The 19,449-nt window shown below is 35.0% G+C and overlaps 1 protein-coding gene across 1 annotated transcript in view; it reads right to left on the bottom strand.

The window, feature by feature from the left end:
* SmydA-1 (SET and MYND domain containing, arthropod-specific, member 1) overlaps positions 1-19,449 on the bottom strand; it is an 88,890-nt gene that overhangs the window by 60,776 nt on the left and 8,665 nt on the right. The window contains exon 3 of the mRNA XM_017617541.1: positions 6,670-6,860. Coding sequence (XP_017473030.1) covers positions 6,670-6,860 — 191 coding nt within the window. The remainder of the gene's footprint in view (positions 1-6,669; positions 6,861-19,449) is intronic.

The following is a 19,449-nucleotide window of genomic DNA, read 5'->3' as shown; positions in this document are numbered from 1 at the left end:
GAATGTGTTTTCTGCAGCGATTTTAATTATAAATTTTGGTTTATTACATATTTATGATATAAAATAAAGTGCTGTGTGATCGGAACAAGTTTGTGCGTATGTTTGGTTTGCCAAAAGGCGTAAATTTGCGTGAAAAGTGGGTGCACGTTTGTGGCCAGAACGTTGGCATTGAAAAATCGACCCGTGGTAATGATATGCGATTGTAAAACACTTTCAATCATGAAAACCATATTTTATGAACTGTTTTTGCTAATTGTCACCAAGTTTCACTTTGTATATTTTATAACAAATACCAATTTAATAGCACTCAATCACCGCGCCTTTTTCGTTTTCTTTGTTTGTTTTCATTCTTAGGCAGAAGTCAAAAACACTCAGAAATATACTTTTTTCTTGCTTCTTTGATTAGGTGATCTTGTATTTTTGGTTCATGGGTAACCATTAATAATAGTATGACAGTTAGATCTAAATGCACATTTGACAAGAAAGATAGAAAACAAGATTGCGCCGTCCTGGCGGCGATGACATATCTGTACAAATAGTAAACAAAGTCGAATTGGATGTTGAAAGTAAATGTGAGAACAGCCAATTTTCTTAATAATACATTTTTCGATAAGGAACGTTTTTTATAGGTTTATAAATTGAAAAATGTTTGTAAACGGCAATTTAAAAAGCTTTCTAAAGTTTTTATTTTTTAGGAATAAGGCGATAAAAATATATGATTTACAATAACTTTTAACAAGGAAAATACGAAAAAAGGTGATTTTTGCGGAAGTGGGTATTAGTGAGTTTCATTGCATTTAAAGTTTCTGAGGTTACGTTTACTTTTAGATCAGAATTGCCAAAATTGAGAAATTCAAAGTATCAGTACAGTAATTATAGAAAAGAAGATTGCGCCCAGAGCGTTCTGCTATCGTTTTTGGTTTCAGTTTGACAGCCAGCTGCTGTGATGTGGAAATTTACCACAATGAAGAAAAATATAACAATTAAGTGATAAAATTTGATTTTTACAAACTAGTACACTGAGGGAAAAAAATATTAAAATCAAATAGAAACGTAATGGATCATACTATAAACGTCAACGAAAGTACTGTATATTGGTAAATATTCAATTCAATTACGCGCATATTAAAATGACCGCGTTCGTACTGAAAAAGCATCCGTGAAGTGAATAATCAAGACAAAAACTAAAAAAAAAATTTAATTTGCATGTTGCCTGCAGCGGAATTCGAACCCGACCATCTCCGGACATCAACAGCTTGTGGCAAGCATCTTTTCGCACTCAGCTACACCCAGGCATATAAATTTGCTTTCAAATGTTGAATATCCATCAACACCACAGCACGCGATTTGTACGGATAAACATGTATGTACAGAGCGGCGCTCTGCATGCTTGGGGTGCGTATGTACACTCATATATGTAAATACTCAGAAGTGAACAGTCAAATACGTGCGTAATAAATTTTGTATGAAAATATTATTTTTAAATTCGAACATTTTTAAACGATAATCAAATATAAAGTATTAATTTTTACTATGCATTATTTCCCTCAGTGTAAGCAGTAGCGTGTTTCAAGAACGATATTTCAGACAAATACGTTAATGAACAACTATTTTTCCTTCCCGTCTGCTTTGGTTTAGGCAAAAAAGTTGATTACAGTATATTTTGCTTAGCTGCACATCCTTCTTTGCACGAAAAACTTGTGCACCTAACCGAAAAAGGCACTTAAGCGAATTTTCTTTACTACTTCAATGAGGAAGTTATCCGAATCCCTATGAAACCAAATAATGGAAAAGCACTTATCACGTAGAAAATAATGCAAGCGAAATTTTTTTCGAATGGTTTCTTATTATTTTTATAACTACATAAATTGATAGCCATTTTCTTTGTTCTGCGATATGAGCAAAATAAATAAAAGCTTGTAAAATAAGGTAATTGTAGGGCCAGTGCAGGTAAACGTAATACTTTCTTTGATAATTGATACTAGTTGCATAATTTTTAAGGCAGGTATCGCCAATGTGCATGTATGTTGAATGCATCTATCAGAGCAGTTTCCTTATAAATTTAAAAAATAATGTCTCAGATGCGCATTTTCGGGTAGGTATCTTAAATGTGCACTTAGGCATAAAGGCAGCAAAGCAAAATGTACTGTAGTTCCTGCCGACGATCAAGTCATTTCAACCACAAAATAATATTATTTGCAAGAACCATTCACTAAAATTGTAACTAACTTTTTATTATTTATTAATTCCTTTTTGATATTCAGCAATAGCAAGATGGAAAAAAATTATAAACCAAAATTAGTAATATTTTTATGAATATAGTTATAAAAGTTCACAGAGGAAACGCCGGAAAACAATGCATTGGCAACGACATAAAATGTATGGAAATTTATGAACATAATGATAACTACGATAAAGAAGCATGAGAGAAGTGTGCGAAGGAGGAAGTCTTTTCAATTTGAACAAAAAAAGCTTTAAATGCCGTTGTAAAATGGTCAACAAATTTCTTATAAAATATTTTGATTTTTGCTGGGTGTAATTGAAACTCAGTTCAATGAGTATTAAGGAAAAGGAAAATTTGAAAATAATAAACAGAAAAAAAGATGGGTGAAGAAAAAGTTAAGTTGAATGTTATACCCAAATTCCTAAAAAGTAAACAAATCGATTTTTTGTTTAAATGTCACTGTATAGAGCTCTTTAAATCTNTCAATGAGTATTAAGGAAAAGAAAAATTTGAAAATAATAAACAGAAAAAAAGATGGGTCTTCACCCAGTTAAGTTGAATGTTATACCCAAATTCCTAAAAAGAAAACAAATCGATTTTTTGTTTAAATGTCACTGTATAGAGCTCTTTAAATCTATTTTATTTGTTATGAATAAGGCCATAAGCATATACCGTTTTTATAAATAAATCATATANAGAAAAAAAGATGGGTGAAGAAAAAGTTAAGTTGAATGTTATACCCAAATTCCTAAAAAGTAAACAAATCGATTTTTTGTTTAAATGTCACTGTATAGAGCTCTTTAAATCTATTTTATTTGTTATGAATAAGGCCATAAGCATATACCGTTTTTATAAATTAATCATATAGCAAGATGCTATATATTTATGTATACAATTTTTGGCTGGCGAAATATGTAGTTTTTTTAACTTAATAAAAAAACGTATTTAACCACATACAATTTTTATAATAATGAATGGCGCAACACAACAACACTTTTTGTTGCCCGAAACCCTTGAACACGTGCCTGTCATCTATTTCTTCTGTTTCGACATTTCGCTATTTTGCTTTTCTTTCATTTTGACGTCATTCGCATTGTCAGATTTTTGAAATTCGTTTCGGTTCGACATTCTGCTATTTCATAATTCTTTCTTTCTCATATAATCCATCTTCCATTTCTTTCATTTCAATCCCGTTCGCATCATCGAACGAGCCTGTCAAATACGGCCGCCATCAAGCTTTTCAGTTTGGCAGGCACATCCGTTATTAGAAAGAGAATAGACAAAAAGGGGCATAGGATTCCATACTTGTAAGTATATACGATGCTTATAATAGAGAAAAGAACGAGTCTAGAAAAATCGACAAACAACCAAGCAAGCAAGAAGCACAAAAAGTGTTTCACCGTCTCATGCTCTTCAAGGCAGGATGGGCAAATGGACTTGTCATTTACGTTTACCACAGTCAAGTTTTGTGCGACCTGAAGTGACCAGTCAGCAGTCCAACAATTTGTCTGCACTGGCGTCTGCTCAGTGAGAGCAAAAAACTAGAAAGACCTTCTGAGATTGAAGGCAACATGAGTTTTGCCCACCTGCATGCCCTCGATGCCTCACAGTCATTGCTGAGCGAAGTATTCACCCAGTTTCCATGCAATTAACTCAGCCTGGAAGACCGAAGCATATTCCCCAACAGAAAAGTGAAGCTTATCCGCACTAACTTCGAAAAAGACCCAGATCATGACCCAGAGTCAGTTTTGGAGCCATCAGTGAAGATTCGACAATGTGTGAGTCCGGTCTCAGTGATGGAATTAAACACGCAGTCCGTCTCAGGGAACTCAACATTATAAAATCTCTTCAACAAAGATACTGGTGGCGTACTATCCTGTAGCGTTGAAAATACACAAGTGCTTAAATCTCTGCTGCCAGCAATTTCCGCCGCTCCCCACTCTGTATTATGCNGCTTTTCAGTTTGGCAGGCACATCCGTTATTAGAAAGAGAATAGACAAAAAGGGGCATAGGATTCCATACTTGTAAGTATATACGATGCTTACAATAGAGAAAAGAACGAGTCTAGAAAAATCGACAAACAACCAAGCAAGCAAGAAGCACAAAAAGTGTTTCACCGTCTCATGCTCTTCAAGGCAGGATGGGCAAATGGACTTGTCATTTACGTTTACCACAGTCAAGTTTTGTGCGACCTGAAGTGACCAGTCAGCAGTCCAACAATTTGTCTGCACTGGCGTCTGCTCAGTGAGAGCAAAAAACTAGAAAGACCTTCTGAGATTGAAGGCAACATGAGTTTTGCCCACCTGCATGCCCTCGATGCCTCACAGTCATTGCTGAGCGAAGTATTCACCCAGTTTCGATGCAATTAANAAAATCGACAAACAACCAAGCAAGCAAGAAGCACAAAAAGTGTTTCACCGTCTCATGCTCTTCAAGGCAGGATGGGCAAATGGACTTGTCATTTACGTTTACCACAGTCAAGTTTTGTGCGACCTGAAGTGACCAGTCAGCAGTCCAACAATTTGTCTGCACTGGCGTCTGCTCAGTGAGAGCAAAAAACTAGAAAGACCTTCTGAGATTGAAGGCAACATGAGTTTTGCCCACCTGCATGCCCTCGATGCCTCACAGTCATTGCTGAGCGAAGTATTCACCCAGTTTCCATGCAATTAACTCAGCCTGGAAGACCGAAGCATATTCCCCAACAGAAAAGTGAAGCTTATCCGCACTAACTTCGAAAAAGACCCAGATCATGACCCAGAGTCAGTTTTGGAGCCATCAGTGAAGATTCGACAATGTGTGAGTCCGGTCTCAGTGATGGAATTAAACACGCAGTCCGTCTCAGGGAACTCAACATTATAAAATCTCTTCAACAAAGATACTGGTGGCGTACTATCCTGTAGCGTTGAAAATACACAAGTGCTTAAATCTCTGCTGCCAGCAATTTCCGCCGCTCCCCACTCTGTATTATACCAACATCCGGTTCTTTTTAATCTGCAGGTAGCCTTTAAGGCTCTCCCACGTATGAAAACACAAAGTGACGGTAAGTGTAGCAGTGCGTGAGGAGGACTATACACACCAAAAAAANATCTAAAAAGTAAAAGAAATGAATTGAAATTGGAAGGAGGCAAAAAATAATTGATATAGCAAGTGTTTATTGTGCTTGTGCTTGTGTGAATGTTATTCNCAGAGTCAGTTTTGGAGCCATCAGTGAAGATTCGACAATGTGTGAGTCCGGTCTCAGTGATGGAATTAAACACGCAGTCCGTCTCAGGGAACTCAACATTATAAAATCTCTTCAACAAAGATAATGGTGGCGTACTATCCTGTAGCGTTGAAAATACACAAGTGCTTAAATCTCTGCTGCCAGCAATTTCCGCCGCTCCCCACTCTGNTCCTGTTACTCTCTTTTAGTGAGCGCATTTTGCTTACGCTCTGGCATTTTGACACTTTTCAGATTTTAGTCCAAAAAGATAAGGAATGAACCTATTATACCAACATCCGGTTCTTTTTAATCTGCAGGTAGCCTTTAAGGCTCTCCCACGTATGAAAACACAAAGTGACGGTAAGTGTAGCAGTGCGTGAGGAGGACTATACACACCAAAAAAATTAAAGTTAAATAAAGAGGCTATCAGGCAACCATTTTGGTTCTTTACTATCGAAACCAAATAAATTTTCGTGGACCCCCACTTACAACTCATAGACCCCCATATTTTTTTTAAAGCCAACGTAGACCCCCGTCGAGTCTCCCATGGACCCCTGGGGGTCCACCTGGACCACTTTGGAAATCACCGGTTTACAGCATGACGACAAATAACTGTTACCCAGGTTTTTTGATAAATAAAAGGGTCCTTTATAGATTTTGCGAAAAAAGTATTTTATTTTTAATTTTTCACCGATTTTACTTTAGTTGTAAAAATTAGCTTTTAAATTTCAATCCTTATTTACATTTTCTAGCACTGCAAAACTTTGAGAGAAAAGTTCATTTGGCACGCAGGTCTTCGTCAGTTAATTTATTCCATATCTTCTGTAACTGTAGGCTAATTTTCTCCATTTTGAGTCCCTTATACTCCCCCTTTTGTCCAACATAAGGCCTCATTCTCGAAAATCAAATAGACTCAGAACTGCTGACTAGGACGGCCATTCATTTGTTCAACCCTATACAGTTAACTTTTTCTTTTTTTTATACAAAGCCTTGAAAAAATACACCTGAAAAAGACTTGCGTGCTAAATTGACTTTTCTCTCAAAGTTTACACAGCTTTCAAATGTAAATAAGGATTTAAATTTAGAAACTAATTAATACAACTAAAGTAAAATCTGTGGAAAATTGACAATAAAATACTTTTTTTCGCAAAATCTATAAAGGACCCTTTTATTTCTCAAAAAAAAAAACTGGGTAACAGTTATTCGTCGCCACGCTGTATAAAAAATGTCTGAAAAACATACCTTGGTATAAATTTACCGATACTTTCTAAGTCGGCTTTCCATTGCATAGAGCCTCGACGTTGCTTTTCTAGTGATTCAAGCTCCAGGAACCGTTTCCATTTTTCCGGATCATTTTGTGACAATAGTAGGCAACGCACTGTGCCCATACATTGATACAAGGGATGAGGACTTGTAAACTCTTTTATTGACACCTATAAAGTATTTATATAAATATTATGTGGTACACGTGCATAATATGTAATTTTAATATATGTACATAAATAGTGAGGGATGCGGTGCAATAAAGCTCGTCGAAATAATGACCACGACAATAAATCTTAAAAAAAAAACTAGAATCAACCCGCAAAGGATATTAATTCGAATAATAATAATATGTTGGCGATTACACTTTTACTAAGTGATTGGTCGAGCTTCTCCTCCAATTTATGGTGTGTCCTAATGTTATAACACAAATGGAGAGAAGTACAATTCTTTTATGAGAAGTTTTTTCTAGGCAGGAATCTGATATTAATTCTATTTTCGGAAATAAATCTCTAAGATTACTGGAACTATCCCGCACGGATATAAATTCTAATTTCGTGGCCATTGGTTGTGCCACAGGGCCACGCTGCGATCGAGCGAAACGCGTGCTTGTGGGACCTTTATAGAGAGATGAACAGGGAAGCGAGACGTATTTTCTGCAATAAGAATAGAGACGCCGAAATACCTGAGTGCCAAGTATGTGAAATGCTGGCCGACAGGAAAAACCTCCAAAAAATTTTAACATAGAGTTAGTTAACAGAGAGTAAGTTTCAAGACCACAATATAACCAGTAAACAACCTTCGGTGAATTTGGCGACTGCCTTCCTCGGGGATGAATATGCTAGGGATGAAATTATTGGTACACACGCCTTCCAAGCACGCAGGGTTGCTTTTAAGAAACAAAAAATAATTAACTCCAAATAGTTTCAAAAAGTATAGTGTAAAACGAAATTTATTGAATAATTCCACATAAAATGGTATACATAAATGACGCATTTTCTAAACGATTTAAATTAAACGCATTTGCGAATTGATAGAAAAGTACTACGGATTGTAAATTTTTGTTAACTAAATTTTGTTAATTAAATGAAAATTTTCAACCCGGCCTGATGGTTTGATTTTATTACTAAGGCGTCTAATAAATTCAAGGCTTTTAGTTCTAGAAGAATAAATGTCAGTAAAGACAAGTCTTTTTTGTATAATTTCTGATTTTAATTGCTTAACTTCTTTTGAACCAGAGCAACTGTCAAAAATTTCCAACAGTAAAAATTACGAATTTGCACAGCAGAAATGTAAAATTTTCTCGCCATAATAAAAAGTTTTTTCAAGATGGAACTTTTCTACTAATTGACATGAAATTACTATCTCAACGCTCGGAGCGCTGCCACTGAGGGCCTTTGCCAACTGATTAAAAAGAGAAAATTTGGAAAGACCACACAAAAATTTTGAGATTTCTCGTTGTGATTACGAATGCCATAGTTTTTACCTAGCTCGTTGGTCTACGCAAAATTTTGACGGCTTTTAAATATGTATACACATAAAGTTGTTGGCGGTAATAAGGAGTCAAAATTAAAATGGAGAAAAGAACAAAAAGCGTAGGTTAGTTGTCAGTTATAAAATAAATCCAATTTATTTGCGAATATTTGTTTATTCTTTTTATTGAAAGGCAACCAGTCGGAAAAGCTTGTGTTAATTATATTGATATCAGAACCTGGCAGCTCGCACGTTGTCTAAATTCTCAAGTAACATAAAGTCCACAAAATGTATAAATTTTAACAATACACAAAAATAGAGCTTTCGCACGAGCGTTTGTTTGGTTTTTCAACACCATTTATAATTTTCTTTTAATAAAATCACGATTTGACAAATACTTAAATTTATTTATCTAATAATAATACAGCACACAACCCTGAAATCTAAGAAAAAGTCTGAGGAAGGCCATTAAATAGCAGCACACAACCCCGTGCCTTCCTCAGGAGTGAATATAACTACAACAACAACGACTACTACAACAACAACCCAAAAAGGTTGGTTACTGTCTATACTGTGTTCAAGACCAGGGCGAACTACTGTATAAACAACCATGTCGAACCAGTGACTGATGTCCAGGACGTTGCTAAATTAACGAGGGTACACTTTGCCGCTCTTCTGAATGGGAGCAGCACTGGAAGTTGTGCTGAAGATGAACCTGCGCCTCCAGTCGATGATGGCGTAGGCGATGTTCCACCGCCTGACAAACTGACTAACTGCTGGAGCTGACAGCCTGCCAGCTGAGCTATTTAAGTACGGCGGTGAGAAGCTGATAAGGTACACGTATCAACTCTAATGCAGAATATGGACGGATGAATGCATGCCTGACGACTGGAGTTAAGTCTGCTCTGCCATAAGAAAGGCGAACAAAATCCATATAAATCCAAACTTGAATCTTTGAGCAACATTTAAAAAAAAAATCAACAAACTTTCGTAAAAATTTCGAACTTTTTAACTCGATTTTTAAGAATTAGTTTGGGTATGCAGTTTGTTAGTTCATTCAATTTTACTGCAAGATTTTTGGCAATTTATTTTTATTTTTATGTTATTCATTTTATTCCATACGAAGCATTTTCGACGATTTTTTTTTATAAAGAGAAAATGAGCAACACCTTGAACGAAAATAATTCCCAAAAATTTATGGTAAATGAAATTGCATACTTAAAATATTTCCTAAAAATCGAATTAAAAAGCTCAAAATTTTGACCAAGTTTGTTGATTTCTTTTTTAATTTTTTTAAAAAATATAATATACTTTTAAAAACAAATAATTAAAATTAAAAAATATTAAGATATATGGTGAAATATTGTCATTATGTGACTGTCGTATAGTTGTGTTAAGAACTCAGGGCTATCAGAGAATCCATCGTAGCGTCGATTTTCGTGAAACCTACGAAAGTGCTATCACAGAATCCGAATGGCTACGAACGTAAATTCGAAATTCGTAGAGAGCATTCATTGAATCCGTTCAGATACACTACGACGAGTTTATGCTGGCGGCATAAAATTTAAAATCACTGAATCTTAAAAATAACGGAGAAAAGCTGCATTATTGTTAATAATAAATATTTATTATACTCCATATTTGTTATAGTTTGATATAATTCCATATATTTGTGTAAACGTAGACGTAAAATATAAATGGCATACATACCTACATATGTATGTACATACATATATTCATCTGCTAGACGCTATTTAATGAATGTTTTTTTTTTTGAAGCGAGGAAATAATAGTTTAACCACAATTTATTAGGAAAGAAATCTAATTACTTTAATATCATATAAATTTATTTTAAAAAATACAAATTTAAATTAATTAAAAAAAAAATAGTTTTCTCTTTAAAAGAATAAAATCTAAACTAAAAAAAAAAAATAATTAAAAAAAAAACAAAAATGAAATAAAAAAAGAAAAAAGCTCCACTGCCGACGACTCAGACTCGAACTCGGATCTCTCAATTGGCAGTCTAGTGCTTTGCTCACTCGGCCATTGCGACTGCTGGGGCAGCGTGAGCAAAATGGCATACATAAATGTCCGCGGTGAAGGTAGAAAATTTCACATTCAACTATTAGGGCCGGTTGCTCAAAGCCTGATTACCACTAATCATAGGTTAACATCGTTATCGACGTTTTCAATTCTGTGCATTTAGAACGGTGTCAGTAACGTCGATAACGATGTTTAAACAGGGATTAGTGCCAACCAGGCTTTGAACAACCGGCCCTTAGTCTGCTCCAATAGCAGTCCGGTTTACAGGATTTAGTCAGAACTTACAGGAAGTCGTTCCTATTGACATAAAACCTGTAAGTAGGAACACATTTGAGAGAGTAACTGAGCAACTGTTCCTAGTCAGAAGTTACAGGATTTAGTCCGGAGTATTTTTTCCAGTAAGATCATGAAAAGTGTCAAACGATCAGCTGATTTACATGTGCAAACAAAAACTGAAAGCGGTGAAAGCTAAGAACCTTTTATTTGTTAAAAAATGGAAGTAAACAACGAAATATTTGAATATGTATAGATTTTAATAATTATTCAGTGATATTTCAGCTAAATCAGTGTTGTACAAATGACATGTAAACAAACCGACTGACGTTTTTACAGGAAATAGTGCTTTTTGCGTTCCTATGCACTTATGCATCTGTTCTCCTAATTGTAGTTTGACAGTTCCACAGGTTTTAGTCCGAAGTTCAAAGGAACAGACTATATGTAACCAGACATTTGCATGCGCATAGAAATATTAATGACTTGAAAAATTTACTAAAAATTAAAAACATTTCCATAAGCATTCATTAGCGTTTTTATTACTTTTTATTATAAGAGCGTATTTACGAAAACAACTTTATTCAACGGTTAATACAAATTAATAAGTCCCGGCTTAATAAGTGTTACCCCGATGTACTACAAGATTAAAGGGATGAAATATAGTAGAATGCCCACTTCTGCTAAAATACGCACAAATGAGCCATACATTGTCTAATGCATTAATATTAACACAATATATTCATTTTATATCAGGGGGATAACAGCAAAATGCGTAGAAAAAGCGCTTGCCACGTTAGTCCCCTTTCAGACACGTCAAGTCTTGAAAGCAATTTTTTTCACATTCTCTTTTGTGTTTTCTATTTGCTTCCACACGCGTCAACTTTAATTGAATTCAAGTCCTTGGTTCTTTAAATGGGAAGCAACGAAAAGATCAAAAGAGACAAGAAAACTTGAAACGAATTGACGGTACGGAGGTATCTGTACTCTTCCCCTCTCTTCTCACCTCCTTCGCCTACGAACGAGCAAACTTGAAAGCAAGACTTGACGTGTCTGAAAGGGAACTTAGCTACCGATGTCGCTAAGGAATTGGATGTGGACATAGTCCTTCCTTGGATAGCGAATAGACAAAATTTTCGGGCTAATTATCGTGCATCTAAAGCCGAAGATTATAATCGCAAAGCAATATTGCCGAAATATACAATACATAAACATTTTGGATTTGAACTCATTACTTCCATCTAAAATTGGGGAATATAACTCGCTATATGAAAAAGTAATGCTTTCGAACGCGTAAAATCGCTTCGAAATCGAAACGATTGTTTCTTAGAAAAAGACGCTATCATTTTGGAAGGAGAGTATAAAGTGTGGTCAGAACTATTGACAAATAAAGTAAGTGAAATGCCATTCCCAAAATCAGCAGCAGCATGATTCAATAATACAAGGTTAGATAATTATTGACAGCCGCGGTTTGACACTCCCTTACAAAGGTTGCTTTTACGAAGGACAGAGAACGGAGAAGAAAGCAATCCCTTGTTGCGAAAATGGTAGTAGATAAGTACGCAAAGTAGGCAATTAGTAGTGAAATTATTTTTGTAAATTCTAATGTATTTGCAGGAAATCTGGCATTTTAAAGGAAATATTGAAGGAATTATTGAACGAAATATTAATATATCTACGTGAATTACGTAATTTATGTGGTATTTAGCCGTATAAAAACTGCAAAAGGACTCAGAATTAAAATAAAACTACTATGAGATTTATGTAAACATCCAATTTAAAAAGAATTTATGTTTTCATCAGTTAAATGTCCTTAATATGCATATACAAATAAACAAATTGACAAAAGCTTATACTTATATTTCATAGCAAAGCTACACTTTTTCCAAGTAAATTTGCAAAGAAGCAACACCGTGCCACTGCTAAGGGAGCGGTGCGAGAGAGACAACTGTCAGTTTATCGAACCTTGTATTATTGAATCATGCAGCAGCAGAAGTTCTTGGCAAATGCGACGAATAGCTTCCGCATAATGGCTACGCTTGCAGCTAGTAACGTTACTTCAGAAAGAAGTTTTTCAACCCTTCGCCGGTTAAAAACATGGTTCCGTAGTACCATGAATAAAGAAAGACTGATAGGTCTTGCATTTTGACACGTACACTTAGATATTGAAATTGAAACTGAAAGGAATATAGAAAATTCGCAAAAGAAAAGCGCAAAATAGAGTTTGCAATTGAACTTATTATAATAAAAATTCTGAATAAGCTAATAATTTATTTAATTACATCCTTCATTTGACAAACATTGTAAGCAAAAAATAAGTATTTATATACATATTTATATAAATATATTGCTTTAATAAACCCAACGTACAACTTTTTATCTTATGTTTTTTTACAAAATAGTGTAATTGTTTTTTTTTTTTTTAGGGGACTCTGTAAATGGACCTTGCACCAAATTCACAAAATGAAACCTCTCAAAAGTAAACATGAAAAGCATGTAAGCATGAAAAACAAATGAGGGTTCAAGCAGGTTGGATGCTTGTAGGTCATGTAGCTTCGATTGGTCACTCCGCTCAAGTTAGATGCCTGTAATTTGTCATTATTTGACAAGTTGATCCCGATCGCCCCTCTCCAAATAAAATCCTGTATCCGCCACTGCTGTAGACCTGACAAAGCCACCATTGACCAGGTATGAAAGATACGCCAAATCTTGGAAAAGACCCCAAATCTATTTGTTGACTTCAAAGCCGCTTTCGACAGGCCTGTATGCCATGATGTCCACACAAAAACTGCTTTTTCCACATTTTATAGAGAGGACAAGACGAAGTATGTATATCCTGTCATCAAACAAGCATCACTGCATTCGCTCCTCGGCACTCACGTCACTGTTGACAGTTATAATATCAAGAAAGTAGAGAATTTCGTTTACCGATAATAATATCAGCATCGAAATACAACGCAGATTCATTATTGCCAACAAGTGCTACTTTGGGTTGAGTAGGGAATGAAGGAGTAGAGTCCTCTCTCGACGTACAAAAAGTCTTGGTCAGGTAACAAGATCAACGGAAAAAGGTCAATTGATACTATTTCGCATACTGGTGCGAAATAAAGTCGATTGACATTATTACCTTTTCAAAAGCGCAATAAAATCCATTGACATTATTGCTCTTTCAAACATTAAATTTGCGTAGCTTCGCGGAGACCCGCGTCCGCGCGCCACACCGCATCGTCAGGTACGATGCACGAACAACATTTGTTTCTTTAAACCGACATACTTTAAGCATTGTTGAGGCTATTTCCATTTAAATGTGGAAATAGCATCATTTACTTTATTTCCAAATTTTTGTTGACCTTATTTCGCTTTTGAAACTGTAATAATGTCAATTGACTTTATTACGCACCAGGCTCAATTGACCTTGAACTTTTTACCTGTCACCCTTTTCGCATTGTCGACGGAGAGTACCGAAGGCGTTGGAACGATGAGCTGTATGAGCTTTACAGCGACGTGGACATAGTGCATCTAATTAACATACAGCTCTGAAATTATTTAACTGGTAACCAGCTGGTGATAGGAGAGGAAGAGGGAGGCCTCCACAGCGATGGAAAGGCATTACATGTGTATACTTTTCACTGTTTTCATATTCTGGTTTTTTTCTCCCATATTTTTGAGATTTCGCTAAATAACGTTTTTTTTAAAATGAGTTCATATTTATAGGAAATTTAGAGTATTAAATGTACAACTATAATGGTTGAATAGTTCCGGGTGCATACGTCAGCACATGTGCAAAATTGTTTGGTCACTATTCACCAGGGAGTGGCCAAAAACAATTTTTTATCCGGTTCAGGCAGCTCACGCCTTCTGGTATTTACACCAATGGTCTCTGGGTAGCAACTAGAGATAGGCGCGTGAGTGATTTTGGCTCACGTTCACACGCGCTCACGTTGATGGTTTTGTAAATCACGCACACTCACGTTCTTTTAAATGTTTTAAATAATATTCACGGTCGCTCACGACGCTTACAGCCCTATTCGCGTGTTGATACAGTCGTCAATTGTCACAGTTCAATTGTCATTATCGTGCCATCAAGTGCTGTCATAGGTATGCACAGTCAATAATGACAAGCGAAAAGCTCGTTTTACATGCCAATTGCGGTGAAAGTTTCTCTATAGTGAAACAGGTGTCCTTTGTTTACATTTTAATTGTTCGGGATTTCTTTTAATTAAAATACACCGCAGCAACGGATTACGAAACGCCGGAAGAGTAATTTTATAATAGGGAAATTTATTTCATTTATTATGAATTCGTGTAGTAACAGGCGTGGAAAATACGAATGCACCACACAAGAGCAGCTCCAGTTTTGTGAAGACCACCCCGAACTGCAAACGTGTAAAAACTGTCCAAAAAAACTGTTGTCTCTGAGTTCCCTCAGAAGTCTTCTTCTATGTATAATTTCTTCTTGCTCCACAATAATAGCCGCGTACATAATAATTATTTCCTCCATGAATAATATTCTGAAATTGATACTATTATGATATGTATACGCAAATAATAACTTTTTAACGCACCTATCTAGGCAAATAAAGTGGTTTCACAGTTTTCATTTAGTAAAATTTTGCAATTTTTTTCTGCAAAATTAATAAAATTGAAAATATTACCACATGTTTTAGCGGAGGGGAGAGGGGGTGAAATAACACAACGGCAATAACGAAAAATTTGCGTTATTTCACTCTTAAATAGGAAATAATACCAAAATCGGAGTTTTGCTTTACCTATTTCCTAAAAGGTTGGAAATAAAACAAATTTTGTCTTATTTCGCATTGCTTATTTATACTATTTGTAACAAAAAAAGTTTACTTACAGAAGGAAACAGAACTTTGTCTATTCCAAAAATACAATTAAACAAAAAATGTGATATAATTCATATGAAGAAAGTAATATTCACAAAATATTTTTACTTATGAAAAGTCTAACAAAATATAGGAAAAGAGTCGTCTTTAATAACTGCTCAACAAATTGGACATAACGCTTTTGTATGAATTTTATCTGCATGCTTTTTAATAGGTTGAAAACAGTGCAGGAAAACCTTAAAATGTTTGCATGGAACCATGGCGCAATAAACAGGTGAAATAATAAAACAGCTTTCTCGCTTTATTTTCTGTCATTCGGCTGCCTTAAGCTGAAATTAGTCAAGAACGCAGAACGTATACTTAAACGCAGTCTGTACACGCAGAATTTTGTCGATTACTGGAGCCCTCAGTGTTGCTTACTACAGTGTTGCCACTCAATAATGCCTTTTCATAAACTTACCTTTTCAACTACAATTATTCGTGCTATAATAGATCATAGCTAAATACAAACTACTTAATTTTCAACAAAAACCTTATTTAATAGTAAATTTCAAATATTTTAAACATATTTTGAATAGCAACTTATAACTTTTTTACCATCTGCAAAACTGACTAAGTGGCAACCATCTATAGAAGGAAGAAATCAGCTGACACGGAAAACTCTAAATTCCGCAGATTTCTGCGCTACGGGCTACAACTACAGAAAAATTCTGCGGTGTTGAGTTTTCATTTACATGGCGCTCTGGTAAGACAGATCGTGTCAGCTGACCCGGGTTTACGTACCGATAGGTTTACGTTCTTGACTAATTTCTATAGTCAAATTTTAAAGGGAATTTTTCAAATAAGGTATTGTCAAAATCTTTTTCTCGCTCTAATTACTTCACCTGGTATAATTCCGACATGGCATGGAACATATAACACAGAGAATATTGTTTTGAGTTTTATCTTCAGTTAAAATTTCTGCATTATCATCACTGGTTTCACCATATCCGAACTGTGGATTTCGTTTCCGAAGACGAAGCGAACCTGTGGTACGAAGTAGTGATGTAAAAATATGTAAAATTTTACCTACTCTCAGACTTCTAAATTTGAACGTATACTCGGTACAAGCAGGTGGGATGAATGGCGCAATAAACAGGTGAAGTAATAAAACAGCTTTTTCGCTTTATTTTCTGACATTCGGCGGGTATTATCACTTGCGAAGCGAAAGATAATATCGGCGAACTTCGCATTCTAGAATTATGAGATGCAAATCACTGGCGAATTCGCCGCAAAATGGCGAACGAGTGGCGAAAATGAATTTCGTGTATTACCACTAGGGAAAAAACGACATTCGCTTCGCCATAGATGTCAAAATTTGGCTCCTATTTTCTCGATTCGCACTTCAAAATGAAAAAGACGTTAGTAATTGGTTTTATATGTACATAATTTCATTAAATACAATACATTTTTCATAATAAAACGAACAACAACGCAACAGTTTGAAAAGCTAGTGGAACTCATGCAAAATAATCCAGACGTTGCCAAGGGGATGGGAAATTTCGGCTCCTCAAAGAAGAGTAGGGCAGAATTGTGGGAAAAGTTTGCGGCCGAACTTAACGCCATCGGACCTCCAATGCGGAACGGACGTGAGTGGAATAAGGTAAGAATTGGGTTGAATTGTTTCCTAAGACAACTTAATAAATCCAGTTTCTTTTGTGTACTATAAAGTTTTGGTNTGGCCACAGGAGGAGGTCCGTACGTCCAGCAAAGCCTCACACCTTTGGAACAAGCGGTGGATGAGCTGCTTCACCTACAGGAAGCAGTCAACCCCTCGGGCTCTACATTTGGAGCTAATATCCAAGAAACGGAGGGCAATGTCAGGAATGATTCTTCCCAGCCAGAAGCGCAGGACGAAGAAATGGATCTATCGGCTACGTCAACTCAGGCGAGAAGAAGAATGACAGTGGAGGACCGCGAAAACATTCGTTTAAGTGCGTTGGAGAGGCAGTCCGAGGTGCAAGAAGTTCTTTGCCAAAGGTAATCAGGCACAGAAAAAAGATTAGAAGAAATTTCGCGACATGCTAGGAAAACATACGAAATAAAAAAAGAAAAACTAAACTTATTGAAGATGAAGGAACAGAGAAAGAAAGAAGAAAATTTATAAAAAAAGAGACAACATAAAGAAAAGATGGAAATGAAGTTAAAGGAGTTAGAACTAAAAACCTTATAATACAGTAAGTGAATTCAACAAAGTTTAATCAAAAATGCAAACTTTTTAATAAGAATTTCTAGAAAAAGTTTGGTGTGCCGATTTATAGCCTATTAAATTTTAGTGCAACGAGGTGCAAATTAAAAGTTCCTAAAAAATCCCGTCAAATTTTTATAAGTTTTTTTTGCCGACGGTGCTGCGCATTTTCTTCCACACAAAGTATGTTCGAAAATTTTGTTGTAATGAAAAAATTATCTAAAATCAGCGGGACTTTTTGCAACTTCAAAGTAGTACTTCATTGTACTAAAATTGAGTAGGCTATGAAACTGATGAAACTTTGTTGAACTTTTATAATTTTCAGAAAGATTGAAATTTGCATTTAAATTGTTTTGCTACACTTAACAGCAAAAGTCTGCGTACACCATTTCTTTTTTAAATATTAACAATATTTTGCAAGTTAAAATTTGTTTGTTATTTTTTATAAAATTGTGGATCATGCTTAAAACACAATCATATAAACCATGGTTTCAAGCTTTATACAAAATTAAGGAAAATTCCACGAATATGCATCTAAATGTTAAACTTTTTAATCAGATTATATGTAGCCCATTAAATTTCAGTATATTAATGTGCAAAAAATAAGTGGCTAAAAAATCGCGTTGATTTTTAATAATTTTTTTTTTACGGTTCTGCGCATTTTCCTCCATACAAAGGAGTGAAACTTTTTTATATTGAGGAAAATGCGTAGAACCATCGTATAAAAAATGAATAATTACTAATAATTAATTTTTACACATTATTATATTAAAATTGAATGCGCTATAATCTGATTAAAAAGTTGAAATTTTTGATGAAAATTTGTGAAATTTTTCTTAATTTTGTATAAAGCTTGAGACCTGGGTTTATCTGATTTTGTTTTAAGGATGATTCACAATCTTATAAAAAAATAACCAACAAATTTTAACTTGGAAAATTTTGTGAATATTTAAAAAAGAAATGGTGTACGCAGAATTTTGCTGTTAAGTGTACCTATTCTTTTGCCAAAAAATTAATAATAAAAAATATTTCTGTTTCACTGTGAATGTCTTTAGTTTCTAAGTAAATAATAAATAAATATTTACGTGTATACTTATTTAAAAATATTTTTTAAAATAAAGTAGTTACTTATTTTATAATAATGCAGCAGCTATCTCTCTTCTGCGACGTTCTACGGGTGTACCACCGGAATTTTCACTAACTGGTTCCGATAGTACAACAGCGTCAATAAAAAAATCTCAGATTCGTCTGGATCACACATTTTAAATTTTTTACAGATATTGTGCAAAGCACAGCATATGTTCATAATCGTAGTCACTTTCGTGTGCTTAGCAAGCAAACACACACACACACACATTTTACAATTGACGAATTGAACTGTCGAGCAATCAACTGTTTTGAGAATTTCTGCCTGAAAGGTGTTTCATGAGATTTATGATCCGAGTTGCTCTAACTTGCTCCATTATATTTTTTGACAGCTGCTCTAACTTGAGCTGCTTTGCACTTTTATAGGCACGTTTTCAAATAAGGCAGTATCAAAATATTTCTTCTCACCTAATATTACTTCACCTAACCGCCGCGACGCTGAGCACTTTCAAAATTGTATACTTACAAATCCGTCAATTTAACTTGTTAATGTACTACTTTTTGTGATGTGTAACTGGGTGACTATCTACATACATATGTGTACTATTTTGCTTTATCACTCAATTGTTAAGTTTAAAGGTTGGTCTTATTGCTCAACGAGAAATGAAATAAAGCAAATTTGTGTTATTTCAAATTCAATTGGGAAATAACACAAATTTGCGTTATTGCCGTTCGTGTTAGATATCTCCTTTAGTTTCCTAGATATTGACTACAACTTTTTCGATAATTTAGTAAAAATTTAGTTGGTGATGC

Source organism: Rhagoletis zephyria, unplaced genomic scaffold (assembly GCF_001687245.7).
Source record: "Rhagoletis zephyria isolate East Lansing unplaced genomic scaffold, Rhagoletis_zephyria_1.1 Rzeph_scaffold_01434, whole genome shotgun sequence".
In the NCBI taxonomy this organism is placed as follows: domain Eukaryota; kingdom Metazoa; phylum Arthropoda; class Insecta; order Diptera; family Tephritidae; genus Rhagoletis; species Rhagoletis zephyria.
This window is presented reverse-complemented; position numbering and strand designations above follow the sequence as displayed.